Raw genomic sequence first — 12,399 nt, 5'->3', positions numbered from 1 at the left:
GGGAGGAGGGAGCGGGTGAAGGATTCAAGGGGCCGGGCTGGGGTTGGGCTGAGGCTGCCCGGGACCAAGGAGACGTCCGCACACAGAGTGGCTGCCCAGGGAATGGGACTTGGGGGAATGATACCCAGGCCACGAGGAGCTGGGTGCTGACAGTAGAGGATCTGCTGTGAGAAGGGGGCGGGGAATGGGTGTGTGGGGGGCGCAGCATTGGAAAGCAAAGGAGCTTTGAGCCGTTGCTGCAGGTCTGCCCCGAACTGAGCAGGCCCTCTTCGAGCAGGCCGGCGGCGTGATGGCGGAGAAGGCGCTGGAGGCCGTGGGCTGTGGACTAGGGCCGGGGGCTGTGGCCATGGCCGTGGCGCTGGAGGACGGGGCGGAGCCCCCTGTGCTGACCACGCACCTGAAGAAGGTGGAGAATCACATCACTGAAGCCCAGCGCTTCTCCCACCTCCCCAAGCGCTCAGCTGTGGACATCGAGTTCGTGGAGCTGTCTTATTCCGTGCGGGAGGGGCCTTGCTGGCGCAAACGGGGTAGGGAACTGCCTGGTGGGGAGCTGGGGGCTTCCGCTGGGTTGCCTTTCCCAGAACTTAAGGCAGAGATACCTCCTTTCTTCAAGTCCCACATCCGTGGGCCCTGTGGGAACACTGAAATCTGTGCCTCAGGCCCTCACTCACAGTGGACAAAGTGGTGGTACCACAGTCTGTGCATTTCCACAGTTAAGAGGCCAGCACTGTGGGGCACTAGGTTGAATTGATTATTGGAGCTTTCCTCTTCTAAATAGACACTATGACCTCTGGTCCTTGAGTGGTCCTTGATGAGGTTTCCCTTCAATAGTTTTAGGTAGGATCCCTGCCTTTGAGGACTGGGATGAGAAAGTACTGTGTGTGGGGGTGTGTATCTGAGAGGAGGGAGTTCTCCTCAGTGTACGTATAGAACTGTGCTAATTTTTTGAAGGTGTTCTCATTCCTGTCATCTTCATTCTTGCCACAGTCCTTTGAGGCAGGCAGGGTGGAGATTTGGCAGAATAGATGTCATCCTCTTGTTACTAATAAGGAACTGAGGCCCAGGGAAGTTGAGTAACTTGACCAATGTCACAAGCTAGTAATGTGGTAGAGCTGGGACCAGAAGCCAGGTTTCCTGGCTCTCTATTCACTGTTTTTCCCCCTCTTAGTTAAGAATACTGGCACATTCCCTTTCATAGACCAATTAATTTGTTTTTGGGAAAAAGAAGAAGAAGAAGAAGAAGAAGAAGAAGAAGAAGAAGAATGCTGGCACAACAGTGTTCCCATCTCTTCCCCACACCACCCTCAACCCCAATCAGGACAAGTCTGGGTAGGGTCTGGGGCTCTGTATTCCCCTGAGTCTTAACCATCTCCTGCATTCCTTGCTTCCAGGCAGCTTGAGTAAAAGATGGAGAAGCTGGGTTTGTTTCCCAGAGCCTGGGTGTGGGCCAAGGGTGGAGCTGGGACACTGTTCTCTAAGGTTTAGGAAATAAGTTTGGGGTGCTTGAGAGCAGGGCTCAGCATGAGCTGTCTCTTGCACTCTCCACCCTCACTCCAGTGAGGGACCAAAAGGTCCCAGGGCCTGAGCCAATGGAGACTGAGGCATCTGGGCTCCCTGTCCACTGCTCTAGCCCTAAGCAGATTCTCCTGGCCGTCAGACCAGTGCTGGGCAAAATGATGTGGTAGCTGCTATTTCCTTTGTCTTCTCATTTGCTCACATATTTAAGGAGAAATGAAGATTAGAAAAGAAATGTAGATAGGTGGATCAGTTCTCTGGTTTCTTCAACCCACTGGCCACAAATAGGCAGGCACTTCCCTTCCTTTTGACCTTATAAGCCCCATTTCACTGTCCAGTCCATTTTTGCTTTCTCTTCCATCCCTTGCCCCTTTTGCTGCCCTCTGTCCTTATCTGTCTGAATTCTCTTTTCCTTTGAATCCCTCTCTCTCCATTTGACAGAAAATAATTAGGGGTAGGCAGAGAGGTAACAGGGCAAGAGGTACGGAGAGAGGGAGATTTTGGGAGATTTTTGCCATTTTTGTGTAAGGATTTTTCATCCCAAACCCATTGCTATCTAGTTGATTCCAACTCATAGCAACCCTACATATATGGCATTTATCATTTTTCAAAACACTTTCCTATTAACCAAAAAAAAAAAAAAAACCTCAGTCAAACCTGACTCATAGTGACCCCTCCTTGGGTTTCTGAGGTGGTATCACTATGGAAATAGATTGTCCAACCTTCCTTGTGAGGAGTGGCTGGTAGGTTTGAACTGCCAGCCTTCCGGTTAGCAGTCAAATGCCTTAGGGCTTATGCTACCAGAGCTAATTAGTTATGATTAATTATCTCATTTAATATTCACAATAAGCCTATTAAGTCTTTGGGAGGAGACATTACTTCCTTATTTCACACATGAAGAAACTGAGGCCCTGAAATATTAAGTGACTTGACAAAATGGCAGAGTTACTGACTGAGGCAGGACTGGACTTCAATCTTGTGACCTTTTGATTACAGTATTGTTATACAATGATGGGTGTATTCCCCCTGTTGGAGGCAAAGAGAGGACCTTCAACTTTTACTTTATAGCACTGGCTCTTAAACCTTTCTGGCATTGTGGACTCCTTTGAGAATCTGCCCAAAGCAACAGCCCTCTCCCCAGAAAACTGCACACCCATACCCAACATTTTGTACATCATTTGCTTGACACTCTGATCTCCTGTGGGCCATGGACCTTTGGCTAAGAGTCTTTGGTTTAGAGAAAAGAAATAATTTGCTGTATCTGGTGTGAAGAATCTAAGTGGTTTGTTCCTGGACTGGGTCTTTCCATCCTGAAGGCTTGGCAGGGTCCCTTCCAGGCTGAGTACTTTCGGTACAGCAGGAATCTGGAGATGTGTGTTCTTAGCTTCTGATAAGTTGTGTGACCTTAGGCAGTCTGCTTACCCTCTGTTGGCTTCACTTTCCTCATCTGTAAACAGGAGTGATCAGAATACCCACTGCACAGGCTTGTTAAGAAGCTCTGCCAAGATAATGTCTGTCAAAGACAAGTGTAAGATGATATTTGCGTTAGGCATGCGTGTTCAATAGAGTACTTGGCTGTGATTAAATGAGGGGAAGGTTCATCACTGCCAATTTCTTCCCCTGCAAAAGAAATCACTTCCTGTGAGTGGCTCTGTAACACATGTGGTGGAGTGCACAAACAGACATCTTTCTGATTGATGGTGATGATGACTGAGACAGAGAGTTGGAACCTATGAGTTCCCTTCTCCCTATAAAGAACTTTTTTTTTTTTTTCTGTAAAGAACTTGCTGTGTGACCTTCGGTGAGTCACTGGATGTCCTCTGGTCCCAGTTGCCTCACCTATGTTGTTACAGGAGCAACTGAGGTAATGAGCCATGTAAATTGTAAAGCACCATCCAGGTACTTAGTATGATCATGACACAACAGTGGACCTTGTACATATAGAACACAGCTATATATATGTCCAGAGGAACAGTAGGGTCCAGCACCCAGTCCCGGGTGTTCTGAAGGGAAGTTAAAGATGGCATCCCTTCACTGTCTCTGCTTAGGAGATAGAGTGGAGAAAGGAATTGGGTTCTGTGGAGGTTGGAGGAGGGTGATAGTAAGGAAGGTTTTAGGGTAGGGGGATTGGTGCCTCCTGCTCACCTGAGGCAGGTCTGCAAGTATAGTATTCAAGGCCTTCCTTGTTGTTTTCATCCTACTTCTCTGCCCCCATGTTTCACCAGGTAATTCCGGCTTGTCTCTGTCCTCTGTTTCCTGTTGTTGCTGTTAGGTGCCCTCAAGTCAGCTGGGACTCATAGTGACCCTATGTACAAGAGAACAAAACACTGCCTGGTCCTGCACCATCCTCACAATCTTTGCTATGCTTGAGCCCTTCATTGTAGCCACCGTGTCAATCCATCTCATTAAAGATCTTCCCCTTTTTCACTGGCCCTCCTCTTTACCAAGCATGATATCCTTCTCCAAATACTGGTCCCTTCTGACAAAGTGACCAAAGTACGTGAGACAAAATATGGCCATTCTCATATCTGAGGAGCATTCTTGCTGTACTTCTTTCAAAACTGACTGCACCATGTATACACTTGTTCAACAGCAGAGTTTTCCCTCCCAAGCCTGGAGGGCCTCTGCCTTTTGAAAGCCTGCTCATCCTTCAACACTTAGCTCAAATGTTTCTCTTCCATGAAGCCATATTTGGCTTTTCCTTATCCCCACTACCCACTGTTGATTTCATTGTCTGCATTCTCATAGCACATTATTTATACTTATGTTATATTTTATTTTTCATCAGGTCATAGATGTTTTCTTGTCCATATTTCTTGCTTAAACTATGACATTCTGGTTACAGAAATTGTCTTCCTTTTTTTATTTTTTTAAGTATAGTGTCTGGTACAGAGCTTGGCATGAAGCAGACATCAATAAGCATCTGTCAAGTGTAATTAGTAATAAAATGCCACTTATAATGTACTCTGTGTGCCAAGCACTGTGTTATATGCTTTACATATCACTGAATTTTTACAACAACCCTATGAGATAGGTACTAGCATCCTCATTTTACAGATGAGAGACCTGAAGTTCAGAGAGGTTAAGCAACTTGCCTGAGGTCACATAGCTGGTAAATGTGGAGCCATGATTTGAACCCAGATCTACCTGACTTCAAATCGGTACTCTTAATGCATATGCTGCCTCCCAATGAATGAATGAAAGGTGAGATTTACTGGGCCATGTTAGGGGCTGGAGAGATAAGCCTGGTGGGCAGAGAGAGAGAGAGCACAGAGTAAGAAAGCTTTTTTCAGAATAGGCAGGAGCTTTGAGAACACACAATCATAGAACAAATGCTTATTGAGCATCTACTATATGCTGGACAGTCTGCTGAGGTTACAAAGATATGTAAGACACAGACTCTGCCCCTAACAAACTCACTGACTAAGAGCCTGGGGGAAGGAGGTGAGCAACAGGCACATCAAGTAACAGACACAAACACACTGCCACTTGAGAAATGCTATGGGAGCCCAGAGGAGAGTCAGCCACGTCAACGTTCCTGGAGGGGGTGCAAGAGTGGCTGCTGTGTTTATAGAAGTAGGGTCTTCTATAATCACGATCTGGTCTCTATACCCATTAATGAGATGTGTGAGTTTTCCTGTGGCTTTCAGGAGAGGATTGTTGCCTCTGTCCTTTACATTAAAGAAAAAAAAAAAAAAAAAAAAACCAAACCCACTGTCAAGTTGATTCTGACTCCTAGTGACCTACAGGGCAGGGTAGAACTACCCCACAGGGTTTTCAAGGCTGTAAATCTTTTTGGAAGCAGACTGCTTCATCTTTCTCCTATGGAGTGGCTGGTGGGTTTGAACCACTGACATTTTGCTTAGCAGCCAGATGTGTTAACCACTATGCCACCAGAGTTCCATACTTAGACATTAGAGGTGGTCAGTTTTAGGGGGATAGGATGAGAGAATTTGGGGTACTGTTGGGGCTCTGAGGGTGGCTTCTCCATCTCAACCAAATCACACCGAGTAGGGACTGCCTATTTCAATGATGGCCATAGCTGTACCTAAGAGTTTTGAGGTGCCTCAATTCATTGTATCCCTGACTGGAAATTACTTCCTCCCTCATTGCAGGTTATAAGACTCTCCTCAAGTGCCTATCGGGCAAATTCTGCCGCCGGGAGCTGATTGGCATCATGGGCCCCTCAGGGGCTGGCAAGTCCACATTCATGAACATCTTGACAGGATACAGGTGAGGAGAAGGCTGGGGAGGTAGAGGATGTGGGACAAGGCCCAGGAAGAAAAGTCCTCTGGGGTGTAGGTAAGTGTCCTGAAGTAGGTGTGGCCAATGCTCATTCTCAACAATTCTCCTGCAGGGAGTCAGGCATGAAGGGGCAGATCTTGGTCAATGGAAGACCGCGGGAGCTCAGAACCTTCCGTAAGATGTCCTGTTACATCATGCAGGATGACATGCTACTGCCACACCTCACAGTGTTGGAAGCAATGATGGTGAGGGCTAGATGGCCATCCCTTCTTCTCACCTACCCCCCCCATACTGTCTGCTGCCCCATCCTCTTCGTTGACAGAGGGGTCAAGGCAGTGCTCCTCTCCCACACATACCTGACTAGCCTACTCTCTGGCCTCCAGGTCTCTGCTAACTTGAAGCTGAGTGAGAAGCAAGAGGTGAAGAAGGAGCTGGTAAGTGAGAAGGGGAGGGAATGGGACAGCTTCCCCTTTTGGTGCTACTGAGTGCTGGGGCCCTGCATTGGAAGGTGGGAGATTGGTAGCCAAAGCTGGAACAGTTGACTTAAGGGAGATGATGTTTTAAGTTGGGTGGAGCCTGGAGGAAGCAGAGACTGTGAAGCTGACCTGGAGTGGGTGGGGGGACTGGCCAGGTGACAGAGATCCTGACGGCACTGGGCCTGATGTCCTGCTCCCACACGAGGACAGCCCTGCTCTCTGGAGGGCAGAGGAAGCGCCTGGCCATCGCCTTGGAGCTGGTCAACAACCCACCTGTCATGTTCTTTGATGAGCCCACCAGGTAATTCTTCCCTCTTCTCCCAGCAGAATTTTCCCCTCCCCCAGCCCTGAGCCAGGGCTGGAGGCTGCATGTCTGCCATTGCTGCTAGAGACCAGAGCCTCTGTTTACAACCTCCTGGGGCCAAGATAAAGGCTTGCTTCTCATCTCCATCCTTGCCAATCCTGCCCCCACCTGACATATCTTGTTACTGTGAACAGCCCTATCCTTCACCAAGGAAGAAATCCAGTTGTCTTCCTTGATGCCTTCCTCTCCTTTTCCTCACAGCCTATTAGTCCCTGAGGCCTGTTGATTCCATCTCCTTTAGACAGCTCTCAGATTTGTTCTCATCCTCAGAGCCAGTGCTTCAGTTCAGGACATCATTAGCTCTTGCCTGCATTTCTGCAACAGACTCCTATCTCCTGTCTTTTGTCTCTCCCAGCTGAACCTTTCCCTAAATCTGAGCCAGAGTGATGGTTCTAAAAGACAAATCTGGTGATACTCACTCCCCCACTTGAAAACACAATCATTTGCCCTCAGGATAAAGTCAGATGACCTACAAGGTCTTGGTCCCAATCTACTTCTCCAGCCTCCAGCCTTGCTTCACCCTGTCTTGCATTTTATGCTCTAATAATACTGAGTTGCTTATAACTCCCTAGTCAAACCATGTGTTTCATGCCTCTAAGCTTTGCACATGCTGTGTCTTCTGCCTGGAATTCCCTTTACCACTGTATCTCCCCTTCCATCTTCACCTGGCTTAACTTCTTTTTTTGGTTGTTGTTCAGCATCTTTATTTTCTTTTTTAATTGTGATATATATGTATATATATATGTACATATATCTCAAAACATTTGCCATTTCAACAACCTTCACATGTATAGTTCAGTGACATTAATTATAATCATCATGTTGTTCAACCATTACCCTTATCACCTGGCTTACCTTTTATTTCTTCCAGGCTCACTCAGGAAACCTCTAATTACCATCCAACATTCTTGCACAGCAGAGCTAAATCCTCCCCCTCTTCCTCACCTCAAGTTTCTGCAGCACTTTCCACATGATCTAAAATGATCTATGAACTTATCTATTTCTCCCTCCAGACCAGGGTCTACATCTTATTTATTCATCATTGTAATCCCAGTGCCTAGTATACTACAGGTGCTCAGTACATGCTTGCCAAAGTGAACAGTGCTCTGGGCTTCCTGGCCTCCAAGTACTGGTACCATACAGAATGTACAGGATATGAAGGTGGTCAGAGTGACCCCTCCCTGCCAGCTCCATTCCCTTTATAGCAGCTGCCTATCCTAAACATCCTCTTTTCTTGGTCCCATCCACCTCACCCGGCTCTCTGGTGGTCTTTCTCTGGACAGTGGTCTAGATAGCGCCTCCTGTTTCCAAGTGGTGTCCCTCATGAAGTCTCTGGCCCAGGGGGGCCGTACCATCATCTGCACCATCCACCAACCCAGTGCCAAGCTCTTTGAGATGTTTGACAAGGTGGGTATCTCCAGGCCTCAAAGAAAATTGGTTGAGGTGGGAAGAAGGAAGGAGGGCATAGAAATACTGGTGGGGCACCTGGCGTGCTGTTCATGTTTTCTTCAACCTTCTCTTTCTGCCTCAGCTCTATATTCTGAGCCAGGGTCAGTGCATCTTCAAGGGCATGGTCACCAACCTGATCCCCTATCTGAAGGGGCAGGGCCTGCATTGCCCCACCTACCACAACCCAGCTGACTTTAGTGAGTAGGGACCTGGAGGAGGGACTGGGATATGGAGGCAGTGGGCTAATATGGAGGATATGGGGGCAGAGATCTCACTGTCACTTACCTTCCCCATACATCCAAGAAGGGGCTGACTTGCCTCCGAGAAATGAGGGTAGATCTTAGCTGAGCACTCCCCTCTGTATCCCCCAGTCATTGAGGTGGCCTCTGGCGAGTATGGAGACCTGAACCCTATGCTGTTCAGGGCTGTGCAGAATGGGCTCTGTGCCATGGCGGAGAAGAAAAGCAGCCCTGAGAAGAATGAGCTCCCCACCACCTGCCCACCTTGCTCTCAGGTAAGTAGGGGTAGAGGGCAGAGAGGGTAAAGGCAGGGAGGGGAGAAGGGTCCATGGAAAATGTCCCTGGCAAAGAGGCTGCTCCCAGAGGCATTGCAACCATTGGGTACTAGGAATAGCATAGGACTTGGAATGTTGGTGTTGTTGGGCTCCATCCAGTTGATTCAGACTCATGGTGACCCCATGTGATACAGTGACAAAGTAGAACTGCCCCATAGGGTTTTCTAGGTTGTAATCTTAATGGGAGCAGATGGCCAGGTCTTTCTCCCATGGAGCTGCTGGGTGGGTTTGAACTGCCAACCTTTTGGTTAGTAGCCGAGCGCTTAACCATTGTGCCACCAGGGCTTGGACTTGGAATAGACCTACTATTAACAGCTGTGTGACCTTGGGTAAGTTACTTAACCTTTTTGAGCCTCAGTTCTCCATTCATTTATTCATTCAGTAAATTCTTATTGAGCATCTGTAGTTTGTTCTCAGTTCCAGTACAGTGCCTACCTAGTGAGCAAGACAGACCTTATCTCTGGCCTCAGGGGCAATGTGGTTTACTGTCCTCTCCAACCTGGGGGTGAGGATACTTAACTGTGCACCTGGTACAGCAGGTGTTTGTTCAGTTCTAGTTCTCATCCTTAAATGAGATACTATAACCTTGAGAACCAGGAGGGTTAGTTGTTGCTACTGTTGTCACTATTATTATTAAATAATATTATTGTGAAACTAGATGCATAAAGGAATTATAACCTTAGAGAAAACATTTTTCAATGGATTAAAGGAGAGAAGTGACTGACCTACTGTTAATCACTACAGTTGTACTTGGCTCCTTTTTCTCCTCCCTCCCAAGGCTTTACCCACTCCATATATTTCTCTTTGAATCTCACTCTGATTCACACCCCCAAATACAGCTTCCAGGTGCAGAGCTCAGTGGTGGAGAATTCTCCTGGAAGACCCCTGACCTGGGGAAGGGCTCAGGGGTTTTCCCATTCATTGAATTGGGTGGGAAGTGAGGGTGGGTAGGCTTACCTGATCCAATTTCCTCTCACCCAGGAAGTGGATCCCATTGAAAGCCACACCTTTGCCACCAGCACTCTCACGCAGTTCTGCATCCTCTTCAAGAGGACCTTCTTGTCCATCCTCAGGGACACGGTGAGGCATCAAGTTGGGGTGGGGAAGGGGCCTGGTCTTTTGGGGCCTAGCAGCTGGCATGGGAATGGGGTCCCTCCTCCAGTGGCCCCCTACTGGAGTGTATAAGTCTGTGAGGGCAGCTGTGAGCTCTGACCTTCTCTGCAGCCAGACTACCCCTGGCTTGTGGCTCATCCTGCCTCTCCCCTTCCATACCCCCATGATGGCACAAACTGCTCCCCTCCACAGGTCCTGACCCACCTGCGGTTCATGTCCCATGTGGTGATTGGTGTGCTCATTGGCCTCCTCTACCTGCACATTGGTGACGATGCCAGCAAGGTCTTCAACAACACTGGCTGCCTCTTCTTTTCCATGCTGTTCCTCATGTTTGCTGCCCTCATGCCAACTGTGCTCACCTGTGAGTTGAGCTGCCCTGAGCATGGGGCATGGGGTTGGGGCCAAGATGTTGGGCAGCTGTGACTAATCTGTCATCTCTTCAGTCCCCTTGGAGATGGCGGTCTTCATGAGGGAGCACCTCAACTACTGGTACAGCCTCAAAGCATATTACCTGGCCAAGACCATGGCCGATGTGCCCTTTCAGGTGAGCTTCTTTTTCCCATCTGCCTACTGTTTCTATCTTGCCTTGTTCATGCTACCAGTGCCTGCCTCCCTCAGTGCTGTCATCTTCCATCCTTTCCTTTACTGTTAGACATGTTGTTGTTATGTGCCGTGGAGTTGGACCTGATCACAGCGACCCCTCCTTGGGTTTCTGAGGTGGTATCACTATGGAAGTAGATTGCCCAACCTTCCTTCCAAGGAGTGGCTGGTGGATTTGAACCGCCAGCCTTCTGGTTAGCAAGATCAAGTGCATTAGGCACTATGCTGTCAGAGCTCCTACTGTTAGACATACCTGATCATTACTAAGTGAGTAAATAGGTGGTGGGTACCTGTCATGCCCCAGCCTCCATGGCAAGCACTGGAGATAGTCTTGACTCGTGGAACATATGTTCTAGTGGAAACAATGAATGACAGACTGCAAATAATAATCCCACAAATGCCTCTGTAAACCTTATTAAAGGTAGTAACAGTACAGGCCTTGGGGCCTTATTGGTACTTGCTGGTTGCAAGACCTTGGACAAGTCACCTTACTGCTCTTTACTACAATGTATCCATCTATAAAATGAGATGATAGTACCTGCCACAGCGCTGTCTTTGAGGATTAACTAAATTAATATGTTAGGTACTTAGAATAGTGCTCGGCACATATTAGCCCCAAACCAGTTGCGGTGAAGTTGATTCTGATTCATGGCGACTGCGTATGTATCAGAGCAGAACTGTGCTCCATGGGGTTTTCAATGGCTGATTTTTTGGAAGTAGATCTTTCAACGTGCCTTTGGGTGGACTGGAACCTCCATGGTTTGCAGCCAAGTGCATTTACCCCTTTGTCCCACCCAGGGACTTCTGGCACATACTGCCTGCCCGATAAATATTAGCTGCTATTGTTTTTAAATATTTTATTGTATTTTTGGTGAAAGCATACACAGGAAAACAGGTTTTCATTCAGCAGTTTCTGTACATACTGTTTAGTGGCATTGGTTACATTCTTCACATTGTATTCTCATTATTTCCCTCCTGGTTTTTCCATTCCTATTAGTTTAGTGTCACTGCCCACCAATCCTCTCCTCTATGCTTTAGAGTAATTTGTCCATTTGATCTCATACAGATAATTTTTAATTTTAATTTTTATTTTTATTGTGATTTGGGTATAAGTTTATAGAACAAATTCATTTTCCATACAGCAGTTCATACACCTTTTGTTTCATGACGTTGACTGCAGTTCCCCACAAAGTAACAGCTCTCTTCCCACTTCCTCCCTATAGTTACCTCTTCCCTGTGTCCTTCTTTCTTATGCATTCCTGCCCACCCACCCCCATATTTCCCTGTGCAAACACTGCCCTTCTGTTCTCCCACGATTGGAGTGTATCTACCTTATGTAAATGTCCACCCTATATGACTGTCTATTGTTTGGCTGGAAGTCACAGGAGTGAGTTCAGTTTCAGACCTCAAGCGTAAGTAGGGGCCAAAGTCTCAGGACTCTTCACTAGGCTCTATCAGACCAGTAAACCTGGTCTTTTTGTGTCTCCTTTCAGAGTGGTTGACAGCGGTATCTGGGCACCATCTACTTCTTCTGGTCTCATGGTCATATAGGCTACAGATCACATGGCCTACTAGTCCCTTGGACTAACTGTTTCCATGTATTTTTGGTTTTCTTCATTTTTCTTTGCTCTGGATGAGGAGAGACCCATTGTTGCATCTAGATGTCTACTTGCAAGCTTTTAAGGCACCAGTCACTACTCACCAAAATAGGACGTAGAACAATGTTTTTGTGTACTATGTTATGCCAGTTGAGCTTGATGTCTCCTGCGACCATGGTCCTGAGCCCACAGGTCCAACTACTTGCACCCTCAGGGTGATTGGCTGTGGCCAAGAAGTTATCATAACTTCGCCCCTTGTTAGATCTATTATATATTTGGACATTCTTATGGCACATACAAATACAGATGTAGAAATATCATCTGCCAACCTCATATATCTTGAATATATCCCTCCTGAATTTAGAGATCATCTAAAGAATAGATTTGATGCATTGAACACCAACAACCGAAAGCCAGATGAATTGTGGGAAGATATCAAGAACATTATCCATGAAGAAAGCAAGA

The 12,399-nt window shown here is 47.3% G+C and overlaps 1 protein-coding gene across 1 annotated transcript in view; it reads left to right on the top strand.

Annotated features, from left to right (window-relative positions):
* Nucleotides 1-289: 289 nt before the first annotated feature.
* The window catches only part of ABCG4 (ATP binding cassette subfamily G member 4), a 16,459-nt gene continuing 4,349 nt past the window's right edge, over nt 290-12,399 (top strand). Inside the window, exons 1-11 of the mRNA XM_007936436.2 lie at nt 290-527; nt 5,631-5,748; nt 5,873-6,005; nt 6,144-6,194; nt 6,392-6,537; nt 7,884-8,007; nt 8,132-8,246; nt 8,421-8,563; nt 9,605-9,703; nt 9,929-10,097; nt 10,180-10,280. Coding sequence (XP_007934627.1) covers nt 290-527; nt 5,631-5,748; nt 5,873-6,005; nt 6,144-6,194; nt 6,392-6,537; nt 7,884-8,007; nt 8,132-8,246; nt 8,421-8,563; nt 9,605-9,703; nt 9,929-10,097; nt 10,180-10,280 — 1,437 coding nt within the window. The remainder of the gene's footprint in view (nt 528-5,630; nt 5,749-5,872; nt 6,006-6,143; nt 6,195-6,391; nt 6,538-7,883; nt 8,008-8,131; nt 8,247-8,420; nt 8,564-9,604; nt 9,704-9,928; nt 10,098-10,179; nt 10,281-12,399) is intronic.

This window comes from Orycteropus afer, unplaced genomic scaffold (genome assembly GCF_000298275.1).
Source record: "Orycteropus afer afer isolate SDZICR_OR568_19922 unplaced genomic scaffold, OryAfe1.0 scaffold00036, whole genome shotgun sequence".
Taxonomy (NCBI): Eukaryota; Metazoa; Chordata; class Mammalia; order Tubulidentata; family Orycteropodidae; genus Orycteropus; species Orycteropus afer.
Note: the sequence above shows the minus strand (reverse complement) of the source record. Positions and strands in the feature narration are given on the sequence as shown.